Source organism: Dysidea avara, chromosome 10, assembly GCF_963678975.1.
Source record: "Dysidea avara chromosome 10, odDysAvar1.4, whole genome shotgun sequence".
NCBI classification, from domain to species: domain Eukaryota; kingdom Metazoa; phylum Porifera; class Demospongiae; order Dictyoceratida; family Dysideidae; genus Dysidea; species Dysidea avara.
This window is the reverse complement of record NC_089281.1, coordinates 24,527,525-24,551,419: the sequence shown is the minus strand read 5'-3', so window position 1 is coordinate 24,551,419 and position 23,895 is coordinate 24,527,525. Positions and strand designations below refer to the sequence as shown.

At 38.6% G+C, this 23,895-nt stretch overlaps 6 protein-coding genes across 15 annotated transcripts in view; 2 read left to right on the top strand and 4 right to left on the bottom strand.

Moving 5' to 3' along the window:
• The window catches only part of LOC136236592 (erythroid differentiation-related factor 1-like), a 111,560-nt gene extending 105,612 nt beyond the window's left edge, over window positions 1-5,948 (top strand). For 2 of the 6 annotated variants that reach the window (XM_066026804.1, XM_066026803.1), the window contains exons 15-22: window positions 2,977-3,089; window positions 3,140-3,431; window positions 3,490-3,860; window positions 4,148-4,315; window positions 4,372-4,449; window positions 4,493-4,559; window positions 4,609-4,816; window positions 5,763-5,948. In XM_066026804.1, coding sequence (XP_065882876.1) covers window positions 2,977-3,089; window positions 3,140-3,431; window positions 3,490-3,860; window positions 4,148-4,315; window positions 4,372-4,449; window positions 4,493-4,559; window positions 4,609-4,816; window positions 5,763-5,898 — 1,433 coding nt within the window. In that variant the 3' untranslated portion in view covers window positions 5,899-5,948. Of the gene's footprint in view, window positions 1-2,976; window positions 3,090-3,139; window positions 3,432-3,489; window positions 3,861-4,127; window positions 4,316-4,371; window positions 4,450-4,492; window positions 4,560-4,608; window positions 4,817-5,762 lie in introns of those variants that run through there. The other 4 variants (XM_066026805.1, XM_066026806.1, XM_066026807.1 and 1 more) reach the window with 4 other exon arrangements.
• On the bottom strand, window positions 5,810-9,645 carry LOC136236609 (uncharacterized). Of its 3 annotated transcripts, none has more exons than XM_066026831.1 (11): window positions 9,450-9,643; window positions 9,084-9,310; window positions 8,338-8,428; window positions 8,173-8,285; window positions 7,903-8,119; window positions 7,400-7,490; window positions 6,944-7,220; window positions 6,831-6,885; window positions 6,612-6,777; window positions 6,498-6,561; window positions 5,810-6,441 (listed from the first exon to the last, which is right to left on the bottom strand). In XM_066026831.1, the coding sequence occupies exons 1-11, from the start codon at window positions 9,535-9,537 to the stop codon at window positions 5,950-5,952; spliced, it is 1,881 nt and encodes a 626-aa protein (XP_065882903.1). In that variant the 5' UTR covers window positions 9,538-9,643; the 3' UTR covers window positions 5,810-5,949. The 3 variants fall into 3 exon arrangements, with proteins under 3 accessions (XP_065882903.1, XP_065882904.1, XP_065882905.1); XM_066026832.1 differs by having other exon boundaries at window positions 9,084-9,307; XM_066026833.1 differs by lacking the exon at window positions 9,084-9,310 and having other exon boundaries at window positions 9,450-9,645.
• Window positions 9,646-9,653: 8 nt separating this feature from the next.
• On the bottom strand, window positions 9,654-11,960 carry LOC136236667 (protein BCCIP homolog). Of its 2 annotated transcripts, XM_066026891.1 has the most exons (9): window positions 11,802-11,960; window positions 11,608-11,754; window positions 11,168-11,242; window positions 10,991-11,071; window positions 10,583-10,681; window positions 10,351-10,532; window positions 10,147-10,174; window positions 9,884-10,036; window positions 9,654-9,834 (listed from the first exon to the last, which is right to left on the bottom strand). In XM_066026891.1, exons 2-9 carry the CDS (start codon window positions 11,734-11,736, stop codon window positions 9,700-9,702), a joined length of 882 nt encoding a protein of 293 aa, XP_065882963.1. In that variant the 5' UTR covers window positions 11,737-11,754; window positions 11,802-11,960; the 3' UTR covers window positions 9,654-9,699. The 2 variants fall into 2 exon arrangements, with proteins under 2 accessions (XP_065882963.1, XP_065882962.1); XM_066026890.1 differs by having other exon boundaries at window positions 11,608-11,944.
• On the top strand, window positions 11,565-15,020 carry LOC136236652 (zinc finger and SCAN domain-containing protein 22-like). The gene is made up of 2 exons (XM_066026875.1): window positions 11,565-12,756; window positions 12,818-15,020. Exons 1-2 carry the CDS (start codon window positions 12,521-12,523, stop codon window positions 13,626-13,628), a joined length of 1,047 nt encoding a protein of 348 aa, XP_065882947.1. The 5' UTR covers window positions 11,565-12,520; the 3' UTR covers window positions 13,629-15,020.
• Window positions 13,754-15,619, bottom strand: LOC136236646 (protein glass-like). Its single transcript, XM_066026871.1, has 2 exons — window positions 15,151-15,619; window positions 13,754-14,912 (listed from the first exon to the last, which is right to left on the bottom strand). Exons 1-2 carry the CDS (start codon window positions 15,396-15,398, stop codon window positions 14,045-14,047), a joined length of 1,116 nt encoding a protein of 371 aa, XP_065882943.1. The 5' UTR covers window positions 15,399-15,619; the 3' UTR covers window positions 13,754-14,044.
• Window positions 15,450-23,875, bottom strand: LOC136236644 (RING finger protein 37-like). 2 transcript variants are annotated; one of them, XM_066026868.1, is made up of 2 exons: window positions 23,812-23,875; window positions 15,450-18,166 (listed from the first exon to the last, which is right to left on the bottom strand). In XM_066026868.1, the coding sequence occupies exon 2, from the start codon at window positions 18,147-18,149 to the stop codon at window positions 17,013-17,015; it is 1,137 nt and encodes a 378-aa protein (XP_065882940.1). In that variant the 5' UTR covers window positions 18,150-18,166; window positions 23,812-23,875; the 3' UTR covers window positions 15,450-17,012. The 2 variants fall into 2 exon arrangements, with proteins under 2 accessions (XP_065882940.1, XP_065882941.1); XM_066026869.1 differs by lacking the exon at window positions 23,812-23,875 and adding an exon at window positions 23,597-23,800.
• Between the last annotated feature and the right edge of the window lie 20 nt (window positions 23,876-23,895).

The window sequence follows — 23,895 nt, the reverse complement described above, 5'->3', positions numbered from 1 at the left end:
AACCAATTTCCTAGGTCAATTATTAGGCAGGAAACTGAAGGCAGTGATCCCTTTTTATGGTTGTAATAATCTCTGACATCATCTCTTGATAGTTTTATTGGTGGGAAGGGAAAAGGATTGTGATACAAATATTTATGTATCTTTGATAACTATTTTCAGACAAATCTTACCTGAAATTAGCAATTAACAAAGTCAATAGTTCTAATGTGTTTATTAAGTGCCCAAGTATTCTGTGTTATGTGCTACTTTCAATACAACGTCAAAACTCCCTGTGTTACAACTAGGGCTTATGGTGGGGATTGACATGTTAGGTTTACCCTACTAGTGTTCGAGTGTGTCAAATCCCCCATCATAGGAGGGAGGAAGGGTAGTGGGGCAATACATTGATAGGGCATTATTTTAGTGCAATTGTTGTATATTGATTAAAAAGATATTGCTACAATTTCAACTTCTTTCAAATGCTAGGGCCGTGCCTCCGTAATTATATTCACTTATTTGCAGAAATCCCTAAAGAGACTGACACATTAAGATTCTTGTTAATAGAACATGAATCTTTGGAGTAAGGACATGCGTACCATAGGCCTTTACTTAATAGACATGTTGTGTGTAAGAGATTGGTCATGTCCCATGGGTATAACAGTGATGCAGAGCTAATGCCTTACAAGACTGTTTACAAACTTGTTACCATTTTTTTTTGTTTATGAGTGAGTCTTAGAGTACACTTGTGTACTATTTTTCACAACCTGGAAAAGTACTTGAACACAATGGTTTCTAAAATAAGAATTGATTCAGTAATTCTACATGCTTATAGGGAAATATATTATTAGTAGCTGCACAAGACTGTTGAGCCAATTTCTGCTTGAGATCATGTAATTTATAATACTCATTTCCCTTTCCAGGGGTGTGTGTGTATTATTTCATTGCACTCAGTTGTTTCTCAGTGTTATCAAACTTTCATACAGCACACAAAACATTGTGGTCGATGCTCTGAATAACTATAATTGGCCTGAAAGAAGTGATATAGTATAGCTATCAATATGAGGTAACTAGTATAGTGATCTCATCAGACTGTCATCTTTAAGGGTTTCTGGTAGTGTCACATGTGGTAATTACAAGCTTCAGCAGTTCTTTCTTTTCAAGCTGTCGTTAAGAGCCACCTCTAAAAGCTTACAATAAATGCTCAACGTAAATCAACACCTTTCAGGGAATATTCTATCTCATGCCTCTTGATCATAAACAGTTTGTGCTAGATTTCCTGAGAGTGATAATGTTGTCATGATTTGGTCATAATGTTCATTTCAAAAAGGAAATTGTGTGAGTGAATATAATACACACACAGACACACATGGATATGGACTTAGATACAGATGGGCACATACGCATACATACACAGAGCAAAGCCTCCAGGGACTGGGTGAAACACAGTTACATATTGCTACCCAGTGAACCAGGGATGCCTGTGTACCTACCTTGTGTCTGTGCTGAAAAATCCTACTGGGGCAAGACTAGTAACTGGCAAGAGAGCTGTCCAGGTCTGGCAAGAGAGCTGTCCAGGTCTCAGGATAGAAACCACAGAACCCAACGTTTTACAACTACCCTAACACCACTAAGTGAGACAGAATTGCTTCCATAGTTGACACCAGGTCCTCATTACACAGCTGCATGGGTAGACTGGAGCAATGTGAGTAAAGTTTCATCCTTAAGGAAATAACAACGACATTAACTGACCATCGTGGAGTATCAAACCTGTAACCCTGGCTGGTGCTCTAACCACTTGGCTATGTTGCCCCACGAACACACACTACACAAAACACACAAGGTACAGAATGTAACCAATTGTATGTTTGCCAATCAAATAACAATAGTTGTGTATTTTATGAAGTCTGTGATGTGTAGCTACAGCATATTTTATAAACTAACTACTTGTTATAAGAGGGAAATTGCTACAGATTGGTTTTACACAAATCACAAAGGTGTACAAAATTATCACATATAGCTAACTTAACTATGTTTGTGTGGGAGTTATCATGTTTGGGTGGTCTATTATGAAGAAATGACTGTAGGGATTTTCTTGAAAACAAGGCTGTACTTGTTTACAGGATGTAGTGAATACAAATGGTATGGTAGGAATCAAATCATGTGACTTTGATAAGGTATAATTTAACACAATATGACTTTGTATGTTTGTAGATTTCTAGTGATGCAATTACAGAGAAAACTTGTTGTGTTAATACATACCTGGTCACTTAACCATTTTACATTCTTGTAACGTATACCTATGTATTACTTGCCTGAATGAACATACTCTCTAAGAATATTCATTGAACTGTGATATAGTATAGCATGTAGTAGTATTAATTATCTTTTAATTCTGTAACCACTTAAATGTAATTTTCTATGCGATATACTTGATACATACTTTTAGCAAGAAATGTAACTGAAACGAAATGAATCACTTAGTATCTCTGGTATTTGGTTTTACACTTACATAGGAAATTTTCAATTCTATTGTGATGTGGTTTCCTCCCTCTCTTAGTACAGGAGTGATGTACAAGGTGTTGTCCTGTAAACGCCAATGCACCCGTACAGATAGAGAAAAACAGTGGCCAATTTTCCCAGGGTTTCTACTGTCAGTTTAAGATAACTGTTGAAATAGAAAACAGTTTGTGAATCTGCTGATTCACTTAAGGTTCCACCTGTTATTGTTTTTTGCCATACCCCATCCAGAGTGAAGTGTACTGACCTTAATGTTGTCTAGAAATATAGCAGGTCTCTGTAGTTGTGAGGGCCTGGATGTACTTAGCAGGAGATCAGGTCACCATAAGAGCAATGGAAGTTATAATTTTGCATCATAGTTTTATTTTCTAATAGTTTGGTATAGCACCTGGCAACAGGCTTAAGGAGTAGGCAGTTTTGTGTAATCTGTTCGGTCTCAAACTGATTAACTTGATTGTGATGGTATTATTCTTTCCTCAGAATGTTGCGGTCATCTTTGCTCATCCGGTAGTGATGCTGGCATGAAGGAAAAGTTGCAGCTGCAACAGAGGGCCTGGCTGTATTGTGGTGACACGCACAGTCTTGTGGCAAAGGTTTGAAACTGAATACTTAACTGCTTGCCATTACAACAAATTATCTCCAGACCACCAATTTTCCAGTTGACTTTCCATACAAATGTGTCAATGATGATACTAATCCCATTATGTCAGCAGTTCAAAAATGGAGTAATGACTTGTCAGAGGACAAAAGTGTTTGTCTTCAACTCCATGGTGACCTTGAAGCCACATTAATAGCCAGTTTGGACAGCTACAAACATGCTGAAACATGTGGAGACAAGGGGAAGGACTCCACCATGCAGCAAAGGCTGGGCAATGCCTGGAATGAATTGGGCGTTTATTACATGAAAGCCACATTTGTTATGGATTATGCTAAAGGTAGGTTTAAAGGTCTGTTACACATTTGTCGTGTTCTACACGCATGTTGTCTGCTTAGATGTTAAATTGGTGGAAAAATACTGGAAAAGCAGTTACTCATGTCTAACAGATGGGCTTGCCTGTTTTGATGTATGCAATGACATTCCGAACAGAGCTCTTGTTTCTGCGAACTTGGGCAGACTAATGAGACAATGTGCAGCTGTATTCTCCTCACTTGCAACAGATCAAAATGAGGAGTTTTCCCAACAAGAGAAAGTGTACTATGACAAAGCAATTTCCTACTACCAAAGTGCCCTCCAGATTTTAAAAAATCGTCACAGCCACACAGACATTTGGAGTTCAATTCAATATGATTTATCAGGAGTATGCTATGCTTATGGTAGCTTGCTACAAGACCGAGCACCGTTGTTACGACTATCTACTCAAGAGGTATTTATTCGGTTTGGAAAAGTTAACCCATTTAGATGTTGTTTTGATTTCAATATACTGCTTGTTAATACATGTAGTGTATTGTTGCTGCCATACAATGCCCTAGTAACAGTGCTGAGTCTGCCTTTGCTAGTCACATGTAGTAAAGTGTCGGTTTTATATTTGTACATAACTTTGTTAGTGTTTCCTTGGATTGTACAACTTTTGGGTTGTATTATGTTACAGTGCATGTTCATAACTGTCTCTTGTCTAATGATGCGGTTGTAGGGTATTGATTTACAACACAGGTTGAGCGTGAAGTGCTTCAAATTCTCTTAAAGACTTTACAGCACACGGAACCGGAGTTGACACATTGCGTCAGTGATAGCCCTCGATATGTTGGACTTTGCCTGCGAACTGGTGATAGCCATTATCGACTGGCTAGTCTCTATCATCATAGTATCAGATCTGGATCAGTACGTTTAAGTCTGTATGTGTGTATGCAACACATGATTACTCAGTCACCATATAGCAAGGAACCCAGCAGAAAGTAAAGCAAGCCCGAGGACAGGCAGAAAAGCACTACAGAAAGGCTTTAAACAGTTATATTGTAAGTAATACTTATTCAGGATTCACGTATAACTTTCTACCAGCTAGAGCATCACTATTGGAAAATACTTCAAGTGCATATTGAGTATGCTTCACTACAAGAATTGTATGGTATGTTTTTTGCATATGTATTCAAATCTGATGTTAGTATTGTTTACAGGCAGCAAATCAAAATCACCACACTTTATGCTGAAATATCTCTTGCAATGTAAGCCTGTCTTAGAGTATATCTTAGATAATAATAGTCCAGAGGACAGTGCTGGGCCAAGCACAGATGACAGTACTCTACCCAGCAAACTATTAAATCTTTTAACACACAAGTTGAGACAGAACTTAAAAGAACTCGTTGCTATCCATGTTAAAAAAAGGTGAGGAGAGGTATGTTGTTGATGAGTTGTGTACTAGTGTACGTTACAACAACATTGAGGGAGTTTTAAGTTTGGTTGTAATCTTGAGTTACATCGGGCTTCTGCATTTAATTTATAAAATTACATTTGACTTTGTCTGCTACTAACTTTATAGAAACCGCACTGTGCTACATTGCTTAAACACCTGCAGAACACTCTAGTGATTCCTTAAAGTGTTTTGTAGTGTTAGTTGTACACTCCCTAGTACAAAGTAGCATGCACACGTACCATGTTGAAAATGTATACATAAAACATTTCATTGTTTTCAAATTCTTATTGTAAGACTATCTTTGTGCCTGTGTGGGTAGTGCACATTCGTACGTGTAGGTGTGTGTCAGTTGTGTGTGTAATATGTGTATTACACATTGTGCATGTCGTGTGTGCAATGAATGTGAACATGTGTACAGTAAACTGACCTTGGGCTATATCTGTTAAAAACCACATTTTAAATTTTTGTTGAAGGAAAGTCATGGATGATGCATCGCTTTGCATAATGCATTGATGTTTTTTCAAGTATTAAGAAACCATGTTTTTTAAGCTGTAAAAGGGTTCACCCTTTGGGCTTGTATCTAAATAGAAACCAACACTGCTAACACAGAAACCATGTACATAGGCCAAACATAGTTAGAAAAAATGTTCATCTTTTTGCAAAAACACCTTTGTTACAAAACCAGATTGGATTTTGTATAAAGATTTTTTATATGCAAGAAACTGGCAAATATTGACACCATTGGTATACATTTACATATTGTACTCTCAGAAGTAATGATATATAATGCTAGGTAACAACTTCAAAGAGTTTTTGTTTTATACACAAAATAAACTAACTACATTTTAAATCTGACCAGTGTAGACATCACAATTTAAAATTATGTGTTAAAATAAAATTTTTCATGCATTCCTATAGTGGAAATGATGCTAGTTCTAAGGAGTTATACGCCACTTCATTAAAGATTGACACTGAAGAAAGAGACATTAAGAAACTCAGCAAACAGCTCAACATTTTGCTCACAGAAATAACCTCTAAAGTATTAGATACTTGATAATATATTTTCAGCTATTTGCTACATGTATATAAGTTATACTGCTGATAGTCATGTTAGTACAGTATCCTGAGATGTAGACTCTTTCAGGGCACTTGGTTTACATGGTGCAGGGATAGGTATTCCTTTATTCTGGCCAGGTTGTCTTCTTAAAGGTGCAGCTTTTCGTCGTGGTGTTTTAATGGGACCAACACTGCGTGGCAGAGAGTATGTCCCAGTCTGTAGCTTCTCCAGTTCTCCTGGTGTGGAATAATAGAATGGAGAGGGTGGCCCCTTTTTGACTGGCTTTATAGGGGAAACTTCTTCAGCCTTATCAAAACAGACAGAAGGAGATTGAGAGATTTCAAATGGGGACTGGGGAGGATTCACAGTTGCACTAGTACAGTCCATTGTGTCTTGTAAATCTTCCAACAGGTCTTTACTATGGTGCATGGAAGTGCTAAAGTGTGGGTTGTCATAGTTAGTGGCATCTGCTTCTACAGTAACCATTGTGGTCTCTTCTGTATGCAAATCAATAATAGGCTTCATGGGCACATAGGTTTTCTGTAGCAAGATTGAATGGCTCCATTCGTACAACCATGACAAATACTTTCACTTACCTCTTTGGTGTTGTCTAGTAATTCATCATTCTCACTATCACTGCTATCATTCCATTTAAATGGTCTACAATGATTACTAGTAACACTATATACTAGTATACATTCATAGTTTACATTTTGTATCCTCTATTCTGTAGAAGGTATACAGTGCCTATGCATGTTATCGTAACGGTCACAGCACAGAATGCTACTAATCCAATCGCCCATAAGACCAACTTTGAAACCTGCCCAACTGTTGTTTCCTTAGCATGCCAGGAAGCATACATATACATTGAGTTATCTGTATTATTGAGAAACAGGAATGAGGAATTGTTATGTGATATACAAACATACTCAATGTGAAAGGTGGATCTGAAGGTGGGCTGAGTGAATACAGTAAAGACTTTTCCTATGTACAGTTCAATAGGAAAAAGTAACAACAAAGAAGTCTTTCTACATTTAAGTACCTTGGTTTTAGTGAAGACAGCCAACACCAATGAATAGTATTGGTTAGGCTTGAAAGCAGATAAGAGCCCAGTTGTGTTTTCCAGTATCAGTTTCGATGGCAGTTGCTTTTCAGAGTATGTATCAATGACAAAAGCCACACTTTTGCGTGTATGGGTAGCTACTTGACTGGACTTTGCCTTGTTCAGCAGCTTGTTGTACGGAATTAGTGGAGAGAATGGTTCTGTAATTGGCTGTGATTTATCTTTATGAACTGGAACTGCCAGTAATGTGTAGTGGCTTTAAAATATTAACAAACAAAAAAAAACAGAAAAGTAATTCACCAAAATTTTTTGTTAAAACATTTAAATATTGCTGACTCATTGCTTATACTTGACATTAAATAGTACATCATAAAAAAATGACAGTCCTAATTTGTCCGATAAACTAATAATATATAAACAGTTTCTCATGATTACCTAATCAGTCCAAACTGATTTGAGGTAGGATGTAAGATAATTTCCACATCATGACTAATACTAACTTTTGGTCTCTTGGGTACCTGTGGTCCTGTTAAGAGAGTGTAAGACTAAATCACACATAGAAACAATTACATAATTGTAATGATCAAATCGCCCACCTGTGGGCATGGCATGTTTATGCAACAGATCATGAAAGTAGTACGTGCAAGTGTGCTAGGTTGGTATTTCCTGTTGCAAGTCAGGTGTTGTGTGCCACGATATGCAATAGAGAGATAGCAATTCAGCCCATGTGTTATTAGCACCGGTCCAGTCACAACAATACTAAAGGAAGCCAAGCCTTCTGAAACTCAATATGGACATGTGTAAAAAGACAAAATTTGATTCATGACCAACACAACTTGAGTTATTCAAGAAGCCCAACCTAACTTAACTTTCCCTGTACATATACTACTAAGCTCCAATTTCCATGAAGCCCTCAAGGTAATGTAGATGCCTCTTACTTCCAACTAGTGTCTTAAAGTGCACTATAGAAACTAGCTCGTTATCTGCCACTGATGAAGCCACCTGGCAAGTGTAATTCACATTTGGTACCAAATCTTCAATCAGCTGTTCTTGGTTGTATTTTGATAAGGCATCATGGATATAAGACTTTGTATGATAAATCTCATGAATGGCTCTCCCATTCATTAGATATGCTTGGCTGCCAGTGCAGTTCACCTGTAGGAAGGAAGTACACATGTTCCTGTTAGAGTTCAGGCTCTGACTCTGACCTTAAACTTAAGACCATGTATGCTGTGTGTGACAGGGAACGTCCAGATCAGCAATGCAGAGTGGTTGGTGATATGATCAACCTCAAGATTTGCTCGTAGATTCGATGTCAATACTAAGCATAGATCATGCAATCAAAGTAACATCACAATTTGTATATTACTAACTATGCTTTTTATCTGCATTCACAGATGAGTCTGTTTTCAGTATTACTGGTTGTGATGAGGCAGAATAGCCATTGCTTGAAAATAAAATGATCTACAGAATAAAATTACAATAATGTGGTATAGTTAATACATGTACACTGCAGTACACAAACAGGTCAAATGTGCTGACTGAGATGTAGCCTAGCCAGCCATAAACACATAACAGCTCATAAACACCACACTCACAATCTTATCACTCTAAAGGTAAACTATTAGCCAACAGTCGTAACCACTATTAAAGGTAATTTCAATGACCCAATGAGTATCATTTATCACAGTAAAATAATATTTTTGCCCCCATCATTTGGACTCCATCTGTTAAAATATTTATCCATCATTAATTGTCAGTGCAGCTAGTTCTGGCTGTGGTGAATGATGAATAATAATATTTGGCATGGCTAAACAGCCTGCTTAATATGTACAGTACCAAAGACTAAGCACACAATAATGAAACTATAGAGCACAGAAGAATAGACAATATAAGATTGTTACTGTATAGTCTAGCTACATGCACCACAATACAGTCACAGTTGAGGTAGATAGGAAAGTACATAGTAATAAAAATACCAGGTGTCTTAGATACAGACTTCTAAGTAAAGCCAAAATGTTATCATTGTGAGAAGGTATTGTTTTAATAGCTAGTTATTCAAGTACCCATCAAACATTGACAATCTTACAAATTCAAACTATTATATTCATACACATACTCTTATGCTGTATGTCATCTGTGGCATGAGCCCTGACAAGATGATGCTTTTCGCCTTTGTGTCTTCACCATGAATGAAAACTGGTGGGCCCAATTCATTGCCATGTGCTTCACTAACAACAGCATAAACTCCTGAGACTAGCCCAGGGTCGTTATGGTCCTTCCAGCTAACTTTACCCTGGTCACCATTGATCTTTGTTGTGATGTCTACAGGTGCTTGTAGCCCTGCTGAAAAAACCATACAGGTGTGGACTGCAAATTAATCCACAAATCGATTAGATAAACAACGATGTTGTCTAACATTACGGGCTCCGTGGTAAAGTTGTATTCATTGGTTCAATGTAGAGTTGTAGCATAATAAAAGTACCTGTATGGTTACTGCAGTAAGTGGTGTGGCTGCATACGAGGCATATAATGAATAGTACGGCGTATATTTCCCAGGCTTTATGTCCCATTTAGCTCTAGTCCTTGAAAACACATCACCATTCGTTACCAAGCAAACGAGCGGGGCTTCCAGCATCTCGCGGGAATCGCACTTAATTACGAGTGGGCGTTACATACAGTAAAAACGTTCCTTACATAAATTATTTTTTTAAAAACTGCAAAAAAGAAAAACATCAGATTAATTCATGTTGTATTGTAGTTAGGATAAGGTCAAGCTTCTCCACAGGTAATAATATAACAGTTCGGTATGCATCATTTGATACTCCAGAATCCTCCTCAACTGGATAAGTAAAATTTAACACACTCTCCTACAAGAGAACACAGTTAACAAACGAATACATAGGAGCAAGAGTGTACCTTGTACATGTACTCAGTTTCGGTAAAGTCAAAACCAAGTGTGCTCTTATCTTTGATCCCTTTACCTTTTCCCTTCCGTTTACGTTTCATGCTACTTGCTTGTATGTGTGTACGTGCGAGCACAAGGTAGTATTTGAATTTAAAAGCATTGCCCTAAGAAAAACAAAATAGAGTTAACAATTCTTTGTAACCTTAAAGTAGCTGCAATCATGTGGATCACTGATGCACTCATTTGTAACTCTTTATCATAAAAACAACATTACCTTTTTGCAGGCTTCTGTCACTTCTGTGCTGTGGAAGAATGAACAAAACAAAATACTAATATCAAATTAAACAAGCCTGTACAAGGGAAGCACCTCAGTCCAAGCAAATATGACCTATGTTACCACACAAATTCACAAATGACACCATTTATAATGCCAACGTTGGCCAAACCAGGCTGAGAATGTAAAAAAAACACCACTTACTTTACTGCCTGAAGAAGGGGAACAGCCAAGTGGACTGGTATGTTTAAGAACCGTTCACAAATGAGAAGCCCAACTGGTTGAGAAGTACTTGAAAACACTGCAGACAGCTTTGAAAAACAGTCAGTGCCCATTTTGGCTTTCTCCAAAATGAACGACTTCAACTGCTTTACACTTTCCTTTTCCTACAGCACACTCACATAAAATAACAGTGATATAAATAACACTTTGTTACTTTGTGTAAGGTGAGATTAATAACTGTCGCCAATGCCAAAACATCATCTACTTCTTCAATGTCACTGCCTTCGCTGTCCATGCCCTGTGCTGCACAGAACTGCAAGGAGCATGGAATTAACAATACTATCAACATTGAAATAATGTCAGCATGTTTGTCCTAGTGGTCTTTTCCTTTGCTAGTGGTTAACACTTACATGATATGGGAACTAGCATGGGTTCCAAAATTATTAAAAACTCAATTAATTGCAGGGTTTCTGTATGGATATAGTAGCCCTATGACTTGCAGCACTGACATTTGATACTGTTCGCATGTTCCTACACAAAATTATGCTAACAAATTGGCATCTTGTTTACGATTTTTACTGACAGGTGAGGTGTTGACAGGGTATTGTACATATGCGCTTACCTTAACAACACTGCCGACCTCCTTTTGAGATACCACAAGCTCCGTTAATTCTGACATGTTAATTTGAGAATTTGGTAACAGCTGTGAAAAGAGACAATGCAGTGATTATGGCTAAGATATGAACTTTGCACAAGATCAAATAACAAAAAATATACCATTTCATCAGAACAGACTCACTGACTGTATTAACTGCTTAATGCCATAATAATCTGACAGTGTGATGGAGTGACCTTGAAAATCAACTGGAATTTCCTACAGATACAGAAAGCATCATCATGTAATATAGTGTAATCTCAGATGTACGATTTTAATATTGATCCATATGTGACGCAGTGTGTCAAACATATTCATGAAGTATAGACTTCTCTGACGTCTTGATAAGGGGAATACCTCTATTGTATCCATTACACCTTAGTCAATGTAACATTGTCAGCTGTAACCCAAATCATTTTGTTTGATAAAAAGGCAATTAAAAAGTGTTATACAAACATGGCTGTAGCTCTAAACACCACAAGCAATCGTTTAACGTTCTCCTTATATGCAGATACTAAAGGGAAGACACAAGCACAATACACACACATTTGTAACTAGATAACACACAATGTATGGGTTTATACCAATCCGGACTCAACACTGGAGCTTGATTCATTGTCAGTATCATAGGAAAGGTCATCAGATCCGCTACTGTTAGATATTGACGGTGATTTGTCCTCTGTATCCTTTCTAGGCTTTTTAGCCATCGCCATAATCCAATTAGTGCCCCCCTGTTTAATTGGACGTTCTAAAGTAGGCGATATGAACTACCTTTTACTATTGTTGCTGGGAACTCTGTTATCTGTCACAGTCTACTTCACAGCGATGCCTTACTGCATGATAAATAAAGAATACGAAAAGGTATCTAGTTAAAGTTTACTTCTTATTAATGCGCACCATAATAACTTGAAAATTTTACATTGCAGGATAATATTGATGCTGGAGTGTGCTACTTTACCGTGCTATTGCCCGTAATGTTGCCTCTAGCTGGAGCTTTTTTCTACTGGAATTGGCTTGGAATCCAGTTCTTTATTAACAACTAATTGCACTGCCAGATTGATGCAGGGAAAAGCATGTGGTATGATAGTTTAAAATCATCTACGGTTTTGAAATGCCTTCAAGTTAGGACCTTCAAATATCCTACTTTTACTGCAAAGCAACAGACAAATTTACAGTTCTCCATGTCAGAATGCCCCCACACTTTTGAACTGCACTTGTGCAATCGTGAATCCCTGTGTGTCAAAACATGCCACTATTGACACTTGTCCTCCACATCTTTCAGAGGTACCATACTACAGCTAGGTGCTAGTAGCTGGGATGCATTTCGTACTAGGGAGGGACCCTTTCTTCTCGTACAGATCAAAGATTTGCTGACCATGCGAGAAGCATTTTGCCAATTAACTAGTGCTTTGTGCAGTGCTGTGTAGCCCAAGTTATATAAAGCAGTGGTTTGTACAGTGAAGTTTATTGTAGTTCGTACCAGCTAAGAAGTTGACAATGAATCCTTCAAGTTATTTAAACTGTTATCCTATTTCGGAAGCCACCAGTTATGGATACAGGCCTGCTTCAGTTCTTCCTTCACAAGCTGCTGGTGTTGTCACTACTACTAATGTTGCTGGTGTGAATACCAACAGATCCTATTATAACAGTACGTTGCTTCCTGATCCTATTACTTCAACGCCATTTTTCTCCCCATTACCCCATCCATTGTCATTCTACACTACAACATGCAGGTAAGCTTGTTATATAAATGTTATACAAGTGTAGTTTGTTAAGTTAATGAATTTTTATTAGGCCTCCTTTTCCAACTAAGTCACTGGGAGGTGTTCACCAATTGCAGCAGCCACACCAGCAGAGACCAGATGAGGCTGCTGCTGTGTTGCTATCACTTCGTCAGCCTGTTGTTAGGCAAGGTGAAGAGTTACCAGTAACGTTTTCTTTTCCAGTAAGTGAAACAACTACCAATGTGGCCAAGTCTGTTGGTTCTTCGTTGTTGTATAAACCATCAATAAAGACAGATTTGTGTCCAGAAAGTACTACTGGAAGTTCGTCATCCCAACCAGATTTCTGCTCCTATCATCTACCAAGTTTCCCCACCCTCCCAACCCCATATGATCCCCATTCAACCACTTCACCTTATTTCCAAGGCTTTTTGAGGGCCAATGTTTGTTATGTGTGTGGAAAGTCATATGCACGACCTTCCACACTTCGTACCCACCTGAGGACACACAGTGGAGAAAAGCCATACCAATGTTCCATGTGTCTCAAGTCATTCACACAAGCAGCTAATCTTACTGCACACCTAAGAACGCACAGTGGAGAGAAACCATTCAAATGTGCCATTTGTGACCGGCGGTTTTCACAGTCGTCTTCAGTAACAACCCATATGCGTACACACAGTGGAGAACGTCCCTACAAATGTAACATCTGTAGCAAGGCCTTTGCCGACAGCTCCACTCTCACAAAGCACTTCAGGACACACAGTGGAGAAAAACCGTATCAGTGTAAAATATGCGATGCAGCCTTCTCTCAGTCGGGAAACCTCAACAGACACATGAAAACCCATCGACCACGCGAAGCATCAACCCAAGCCCCTTGTCTGTAACTGTCAATGAACTGGAGTACAGTACTCCACTACAGTAAATGTTTGATTACTTACACATGTACCCACACTGTATGTATATAGACCACATACTTTTACTATATGTAGCTCACTTATTTAAATTGTAATATGGCTTAAAATTTGTTATCTGATGAATATTGTTATGTACAAGAAAAAAATGAAATCAGAATGCGAAATGTATATATATACAATGATGAGAAATGTATTCAAAAAAAATGAGATATTTGCTAAGCTATATACAATGGCAATATACATATGGTACAGAGTTAAAATGAGCCAAAAGTGCTCTGGACTACAGAAAACCAATAACTACTACAACAGCTAAACATAGATGGCATTTTGAATGATACATGAGAAAAACAGAAAAAAAGACGGTGAAAGTTAATAGCTGTGAACAATTAGTTGTGAACATTATTGTGGGTCTTCATGTGCCGATGGAGATTACCAGATTGTGAAAAAGCCAAGTTGCAGATCTTACAGCGGTATGGCTTGTCTCCAGTGTGGATACGCTTGTGCTTGGTGAGTGTTGAGGTGTCAGAGAAGCATTTCCCACAGTAGTCACAACGGTAAGGCCTCTCTCCAGAGTGGGTACGCAAATGAGTCGTCACGGAAGAGCTTTGGGAGAAACGCTTCTGACAAATCGGACAAGCAAACGGCTTTTCTCCACTATGGGTCCTCATGTGGGCTGTAAGGTTGGCAGCTTGTGTAAACGCTTTCTGGCAGACATCACATCGGTAAGGCTTTTCCCCACTATGTGTCCTCATGTGTGTCTTCAATGTTGAAGGACGAGCGTAAGATTTGCCACATATTTGGCAAACATTGTTCCCAGGTTTAGCCGGCTTGCTGTTGTTCCTTTTGACAGAGCCAGGAGGCATTCCAGCCACAGGTGACTGCTGAAAGTCTTCTTCTGTACAAACCGAAACAGCATCAGACATCTTATCTGGAGTTTTGCGATCAGTAAAAATACCTGATTGAAAATGTCCAGGTATATGAGTGGTGGAGCTGTAGGGGGTTGAGTTATGATAGGGGCTACCCTGTCTGCTGCTTGTGGTAGTGAAAGGAGTCATAATTTCCCCAGGTACAAACACTCCTTGCTTGACAGGATCCCCAGATTGTTCTTCACTAAAAGTTGGTTGTGTTCCTAGTTTAGTTGTTGTTGTCGATGTGTTTGGTGAAGTGGTTGTTCCAGTGCCTGCACTACTGCTCTTTTGGGGATGAAGAGACAATAGCAGAGCGGCTGCTTCGTGCTCCAGTGGGCCTCCCGACCTGTAGTAAAAATAAAATAACATAATGAGAGTCTGGGTTAAAATAACTATTTAATATTTAACACAAAGTACATTCCGATGCGACCAGCTAGGCACTAGCTTATTGTTATCGGGACAATGCCATCCACACAAAATAAACAGCTACGCTACACTAGTACTCGTAGCGTACAAATATGAAATTTCACAGTGTAAGCCGACATGAAAACCGTCAAGTTACAGTAGTAATTAGCTATACCCACCGATCGTATGCCTGTCCAGTGTACTGCGATCCGTTGAACTCGATGGGTCCGTAGGGAGAAGACGAGGTCGGCTGCGGCAGGTAGAACGGTGACATATCTCCTCTAGTGTTGAAATAGGTCTGCCCGGGAGTTGCGAACAGTGGCGGCGGCTGAGGAAAGCCCATGAAGTTCGGCATTCCATCGTTGGGGTGGCGAGGTATTCCGTACGGTAGAGGACGAGGGGCGATTGGCGCATATGGACTGGTCATCTTTCTTCAAATTCGAAAGTCTGTATGGCTTCTAGTCGAGAGAAGAGACTATATCTTCTGGGTTAACACTAAGTACACTCCACGCTTCAGCACTTGATAGAGTTCTGTACGACTTCGGGACAGAACGCTCTGGCTTTCTCAAACCCTTGACAAGTTGTCACTGCTAAAGTCTTCTCGAAGACAGGTGAAACTCTTAACTCTCGTTCGATGAGATTCTCAACTGAAAACTTCAGCGATCTGGCCTCTATATAAAACCACAGCTAAGAGCTCGAAAGAGGCTGTAGGAATTCGATTGGCTTCCGTAATATGCCAATTAGTCTGATATGGCTTCTAACCACACCCGGTGATATCTCTATCTACTTCCGGTCTAATGCACGCACCTCTAAACAGGGAACGGAGTTAAATAGCCCTTAGCATTCGTGCGATCACAACAAGCAGTAGGTAAAGAACATTTTATCAGCCACAGATAGTTGGAACGGAAAACAAGACGGTCCAACAAGCGCGCCAACGTAGTTTGAACCGCCTAAACTGCAAAATAGACGTAATCAAGAACAAAAGGGAATCTTTCAGACCAAATGGGAACTGTACTCCAAAACGGTGTATACCTACAGAGCTAATGTTGTGGTGTATTGTAACGTAGATCAGCTGAGACGTTTGGACAAGGTGGAGTAATGGTAATAGTTTACAAAGAATCCATAGGTTCCTGAACACATACAAGAGAGAGATACTGTTTCGTACATGAGTGCATCATTAAACGGCAAACAGTTCTGTTGCTTCAATGCTGTGAATCCTTATATTCGGGCTGCCTGAAGGTTATACTAGCCCCTAAGGTTTCACTAGAGTTTGTTTATTATAATGGGTTAACATGAATGTTCTACAAGTGCTACTGACTCTTCCAAGGTTTGTACAATACACATCCACACAAACTTTTGTCTAAGTAAACCAAGCAATGTGAAGGCTGAATTGCTTGAGGTGTGTGGTTGCTGTGAGCTTACAAGTATTAAAACAAACTAGTACATGGACTGGGCAAATGGTGAAAACCCCAACACCATTTGTAACACTTGTGCCAACATCAGAAAGTGGTTTTGACAGCAACATGTATACCCAACCACACCTGGCCTGTTGTAACAACATCTCAATGTATTCCAATACCAAATTTGCCATCAAGGGGAAGAAATGACTTGAGCAAAAATTTTATCTATACAATTAAAAGATGACTAAAAGCTACCACCCATAAATAGCTTAGTGCAAATTCCATCCATTCCAGACATTGCAGCCATACACAGCATCACTAAGTAGCTTTCAACACTAAAGCCATACTGACACCAAATGGCAGCCAAATAACAGCATTAATTTTTTAACACAAAAACCATCATAAAGCAAACACAACAAACAAGCCCTTAAAACACACAGGGTGGTAATAGGTTTATTAAGAACCTTATAGGAGGTGTAGATTAGTGATTATAATGTTACACATACTCCTTTGTGTTTTGTTGTACTGATTCATTTCACAATTAAACTACTTATACCACAGTGGCCATGCCTTTACACCAACAAGGAAAACAGTCAGAAACCACAGTGTAAACATTAGTAAACTGTGGTTGGTGTCGTGGTTTAATCATCTGATTGAGGTAAATTCTGCTTTTTCCTTTCTGGAGTTTCATCACCATCAATATTTACCCTTTGGCGTTTTTTCTTGTGTAAATGTTTTTCTATCTGGTCAGCATCGCCTAATGTGTTGCCGAGATTTGATAACTCATGTCTGTTTTGAGTCACAAATTTATCTATTTGAGTTTTGAGATTGGCACAAAATTTCGGCTTGGCAGCTGAGCTAAATGGAACTCCTGTAAATGGATCGGCGCCTGGCCTTCCCCAAGCGTTCTCGGTGCTTGTAAATTTGTCAATTGTGCTCTGGTCCACATAATGTCCAGAAGGTAGCAACATTGGCACTAGCATTATCTCATAAGTGATTTCATCTAAGTACTTATCTGGAATTCTATCACTGAAACTCTGACCTCTGTCGTTAGCTTCTGTGGTGAGTGACTTGATATGTTGGGAAGTGTCCAAGGTGGAGCTATGGTGGCCTAACTGTTGACTCGAATGTGTAGGCTTGGCACCACTAATATACATAGAGGAAACAAAGTATTCTTCACTCCTCTCTATCTTCTGCCACGTTTTGACCACAGCATAATATTTCTGTATTTTCTCTTTGTTATATCTTCTCTGGTGGTCAAACAACCCCCACACTTCAAGGTTCTTAACAGCTGGAGGCTGGTAGCTGGAAGAATGTACAATTTTCAGTATGAGTGAGGTTACACCTAGTAGTGTGTGCGGGTTACTTAATTTCCCTTCTTCCTTCTCAGAATGAAGAAAACTTCCAAGAGCTGTCTGTGGTTTAATAAGTTCATCCGATAAGTCTCGATTAATTAATCTAATCACTGAGTTCCCTTTGAGAACAATATCACTACATATCTTCATAGGCACTGTGGTTCTAGGTAGGAACAAGTTGACGGAGGTAGAGTACTCAGAAAGTTGACCCAATTGAATACAGATTGACTGTAAGCGAATGGGAACAGCAAAGTCTAGCTGTAGCTGGATAGGTGGACGGATAAAATGTTCAACCCGATATCCCCTAGAACGCAGTGATCGATCGGTAGCAATGAGGTTAGAAGGAGGATAATTGTCATCATACACACAGCTTGAGGTAATGGTAGTACCTAGGTCCTCTCTAGCAAAGTTCACCAACTCCATTTCATAAAGACCTGACACTGTAAAGGTAATTGATGCATTAGTGAATACCTCAATTGCACAGTTTACTCAAGTGGTCACTGAATATCAAAATCACTGCTATGGTTGCGGACAGAAGCCTGACCCATCTGTCCATTGCTATGACCACAGTCAACTATTGTCCAAACCACACTAACCAGAACATGTGGGTTGGTATGTCAAGGCCATACCCTCACAGCAGCTACATACACAAACCATATACCATCCCTTTCATGTGTCCCACAGGTCAAGTATAAGAATATAACATGTGAGAAAAGCATGTGACATGGTACACAAACATTGGGTTTAAAAACCTGTGTTGGTAAAACTGCTGTTAAAATGGGGTAATCAAAAATGAGATAAGCAATTGTCACAGAAGGCACAACAGTCATCCAATATGGAAGATAGGCTTACCTATGGATGACTACACACTTGTAACAGGGAACAACACACCATATGCAAAAATAGCATTCCGATTGACATTTGCTTGTAATGGACATACTAATTTCTACACTACGATGTCATTCTCCGCCATTAGAATTCTCAATAGAGCATGAAAAAATATTTATTACTTGTTTTCCCTGGCTACAAACAGCGTACGCATCCCACAGGCCAGTGAGCTATTCACCATGTAGTCATTAGAGTCAGCAATTTCATTCAATATCATCACATGCTTTACCAAAAAACCTCAACAAACAAGTTAACAGTGACCCAAGTTTTATGTGCAAATTGTGTGCATCGCTTGATCTGCCAATGTCTTTTGTCCAGGCCTATTATTTTGTAACCTGTGTCGATAGTAAGCAATGAAGCAACATAGGGGGGAATCATGCAAGGGGGCCCTTGTAAATTGTCCAGCATCCTTGATGTCTGCTGACCTTGCTGGCGGTGTTCACTTCAGAGATTGTGTCAATGGTCCATAAAGACACACAGATAATTCAATAACTCAAGGTCAGGCAAATCACATTCCAAACAGTTGAGCCCTTAAGCAGTTCACTGTATTTGTAAGACTACAGTAGTTCAAACAAAGGGATAGTAAGTGATTTTCATCTAATGTACATGAGTGGAGCACATAATGGACTTCAACGACAAACAGTTAGGCATATGGTCCATTGGTACACACACACCATACAATGGCTGCTATCAAAACTAAAGGTATTACACTTATAGAGGATGTAACATGATTCACTCTCCGGTCAGTATGATATGGCCTCTCTTACAGTACTATGGTCTTGTTTGGACAGCCGCCAACCCACATATTGGCAATGAAGCAGAATGAGATCTGTCAATGTAGTAAATGTATTCATGAATGGTGGTGAATTAGCCGCACAGCCCATTGTCTACTCTGGTCTCAGCTTAGAGGACCTGATTGGATTACCGCCAACCTCAAATCACCTGCTGGTCACAAAAGACATAATAGGTGAACACCCGCAAGTGAGCTAAGAGATTATCACTGCCAGCCACATCAGATCATCAGATGTGATTGTGGCAAAGCTAGCTACATGTTGGCATTAGATTTAGGTACAACATAAAAATCCCTCCAAAAAAACTTTTTTCTGACACTGTGTTTGTGTACTCTTTCATTCCATGTATGCAGAACATGGCTAACTTAAACTAACCAAGGAGATCATGCTTTTAACTATTTATGGAACATTAAATTCCAACTATATGCACTTGTTTAAAGTCAAACAAAATACCTGACCCACCAGTTTGCTATCCAAGCCATATCTTTGCTAGAAGCCATGATACGAGTTTTGATAGCGCAAGTGTCCTGAGCAACGAAAGGCTTCTTGTGCAATGCTATATAACTCACCACCAAGTTGTAAAAAGAAACCTTGTCAACACTTGGATAACTGTGGTAGGTGATTAACATCAGTTAAAACACTATAGAAACACACGTACAGTTTCATTTTCATCTAATGCATGGCTACACTGGAACACTTGGCTAATGGGACAAAACACATATCTGAAGGCTTCAGAGCACTTCTATACTGGTTTAATGTTAACTAATAAACTTTAAATTATCATTACACAAATGTTAGGAATGCTGATGGCCTATCAAGAGGAATAACAAACTAGACAGCCACACATTCAACTGATAAAAATAAGTGAACACAGATGGCAAGTAAGGAACAGAGTCTCCGTTACAATAACAAGTTTGTGTTCTTTAGGACATGGTAGATGATTGGTCAAGTCCTAAACTAATTACAACCAAACCTACTCATTAAAAATGCTTGGGAAAAATTTAGTGTTTGTGAGTAGTGGTTAGAAATTGGTCTCTATTGAGAGGTAGTCACTGGTTGACCAATGTGTTGCAAATAAATTAAAGTACAGGTAAACCACTAGGTTACATAAGATCACCATTGAGTGTGGAGTGTGGCTAGCCAACACAGTTAGTCTGCTTTGTGACTTCATAACTGTTTTCATAAATAAGTGGTGGAGGGAAGAGCCACCATGGCTGATAATATCTGCCCCAAGAAAAAAGTTTTATTGACAATGATTGAATGTCATTACTGTATTGGTGGGCAACTGTGGCTACTGAATGACAACACATCACAGATACACATACTACACTACACATGCACACAGCACCACAGGCTGCACATACAGCACCAATTTACACAACACACATGTCACTGCACACACACATGTCACCACACAACACACGTCACCGCACACAAACAACACACACAACACACACATGTCACTATACACACACACACACACACATACGTAGACTATCAAAATTCATTGGACATAGTATATACCAAATCTGTCAACAATACAAATCTCAGCTGTGAGAACAAAGGCTTCAAAATGTACCAGGTTAAAAAAGAGAAGACACAAAAAAGATACAACCAGGCTCCTTCCCATCAAGACCCTTGTACGACAAGAGACCAGGGCATTCGTACAAGGTGACAAGTGAGAGTGTAGCCACAGCAAAAAAATGTGAAAATACCTGCACCAATCTTCCCAATTATTTTTTAATACCATTATGTATCATTTCAGCCACCTGTGTGTTCTAAGTCATGGGTCTTCAATCAAGTAGGACAACATTGAAACCACATTACTCTACACTGCATGTTGTAACCATGACACACTAACAGTAATATTAGATTATTTGGAGGGTACTGTTCTTGTGTTTAACATTTCATCACATCTTCCTGCCAAGCCTCACACTACTTTTGCAATCCCTTCTCAAGTAGTATAGCCCAATTTGTTAATAGCATTATGTGGGTCACCAGGTTCACGACTGTTTATTAATAAAATAATACACAGAGAGAGCAGTATTTAATCAAATCCAAGCATCATGATATAACCTCATGATAAAACTTGTGTAACACAAAAACTTGTAGAGCCATTAATCTGGGACTGTACAAACTTCACCAATTCACTTTACTATCCACAAATACCCTATTAGTCTAGAGGCAACCAAACAGCTGTTCCACAAGTAAACAAATTATTAAACTACCAAATGTAATTACAGGCTTAAATAGTTAGTTACTTAGCAGTTAAAGTTACACAAAAAGTAAATAAATCTTGTGGTATTGTGTTAATGAAATGTTTTAAGCAAATTTATTATTTGTTTCCATGTGTGGGTGTTTGGTTGGTGACATACATGACAAGAACAGGAAACCGCTAAGGTGCTGACCAGCTACATAGCCATAAAAGTAGATCATGTAGAGCTACTGATAACTACATAATTTGTAATCTCATTATGTCTACCATGTACCCAACCTAATATGGTTATTATGAATAAGATTCATACTATTAATAATGAAGGAAGTTTTATAACCTTTGAGGGCCTGGTTATTACAAACAGATTTGTCATAAATGTATATCAACCAAGTCCTTACCAAAATTGTACAACTAGGGTCTTTTTTGCTGCCATACTAAAAAGGATCTCCGGATACACAATAACAACCACTATGCTAAGGACATGCAGTTTTTGTGCCAACAAGGTTTTACCTCTGAGGAGAAACTATGAAGTTTTCATTGAAACCAGTTGGTTCCATACCGTCTGTTACAGACAGGTTTCATTGTTTAGTGTTTATAGTATCAAGTGAACTTTTATTAGGGTGCACATTGTCATTGTCATAGCAACAGTGACAAACAAGATGTTAAAGGTTAACAACTATAAGGAATACTTTAGGCACCTGAGAATGTTGTCTCTTACAAGTCTACTGAATGGAGCCAAATGCATCAAAACACCATTCACCACATACACACCCTTACATCAGAGAGCACACAGTAAAAATACATGTCTCACAGTTAAAACCCTTACACTTAACATCATATAAAGCCATTGTGTCTCACACACTATATATAGTTGCTTTTATAGTGAATGGCTATCGAAGTTTTGTGTGATTACTTAAGTATGCAATGTAAATATACATTCCATACCAATGATACAGAAATTGTTTCCATATCATCTTGTTAAGCCCTTCACAAGCAGCCTTATATATAATTGAGTGGAGCTCAGCCAGTGGATAAGCTTCATTACAATAACAAATGACCCAGTATTGTTAGAATAGGGAAATCAATCAAATCATCATAATATAGACTGGCAACACTTGTAAGCTAGTAATTTACACTAAAAATATAGACCATTAGATAAACTAAAGCAGCTACTAAGTCTTCAGATAAACTGGTTGTTCTATTAGAGTATTTTGACTAACCAACTATAAGGTCTCAACAAACCACATTGCATATCATACATTTGTGCCAATACACACTAAATACCACAAACAAGTAGCACTTCACTGTAACACATTTTCCAAAGGACCCCCAAAGTTATGAAACATGAAGACTTCAACTACAGTAAGGCTCCCTTTCAACAGGTAGCTGGCTTAGCGTACGTAATCTTTACAATCTCTCTCCTCACAAACCCTGGGTTCCATAGTGCCTATACATTAAGAAGTTTTCAAGATATTAATTTTACTCTTGGGGGATGTTGTATTTAAAAACACATTAAACAAAGTAAATGCTTGCACCTGTGAGTCAATTCCTAGCAAAACAACAAAAACAAGCAAATTCTAAACGATCACTAAGGTAACTGCAAAGTAAAGTTGGGAAAAACCATTGCAAACAAGCTTGTTTTTATGTTACAAACTACACACAAGTGTAATGGTTATTAAATGGGCTGTATCCCAACTTTTCTAACACAGCTTGAAGTAAACAACCAGCATAACAAAACTGACACATGATTTACAAAATATTTATAGTGTATACTAAGGTGTCAACACACCATACACACATTCCACAATGGGTCAACAAAAAGCTGGAAAATTGCACAGGTTGGTAAATACATACAGAATCCCTTGAAGCATGAAACAGTATATTATATTACTGCAACAGTACGCGTAAAAAAAAGAAAATTTAACTACTGTATGTATGGCTTTGTTACACAGCGGTATAGGATTCGTTTTACTCACATTTGCAAGGCGTCGCATACACAAGCTTCCTTCAAAATTCACCTCGGAAATACAGATAACCGATATCACCTTGTTTCAGTACTTTTAAGACCAGGTGTTAAAATATTTGCAAAGTTCGGTAAGGCATTGGCTTACTTGTTTACGCTAGCAGGCTTAACGAAACTGATAAATTATCTGTATTCATAATGAACAATAGACTATTTGTAAAAACTTACCAGAAATAAAACATTGCTGCACCAATCGAGAAAACTCCAAACAACGCACACCACACGTAAAATTTTTTGAAGACCTGTGCGCAT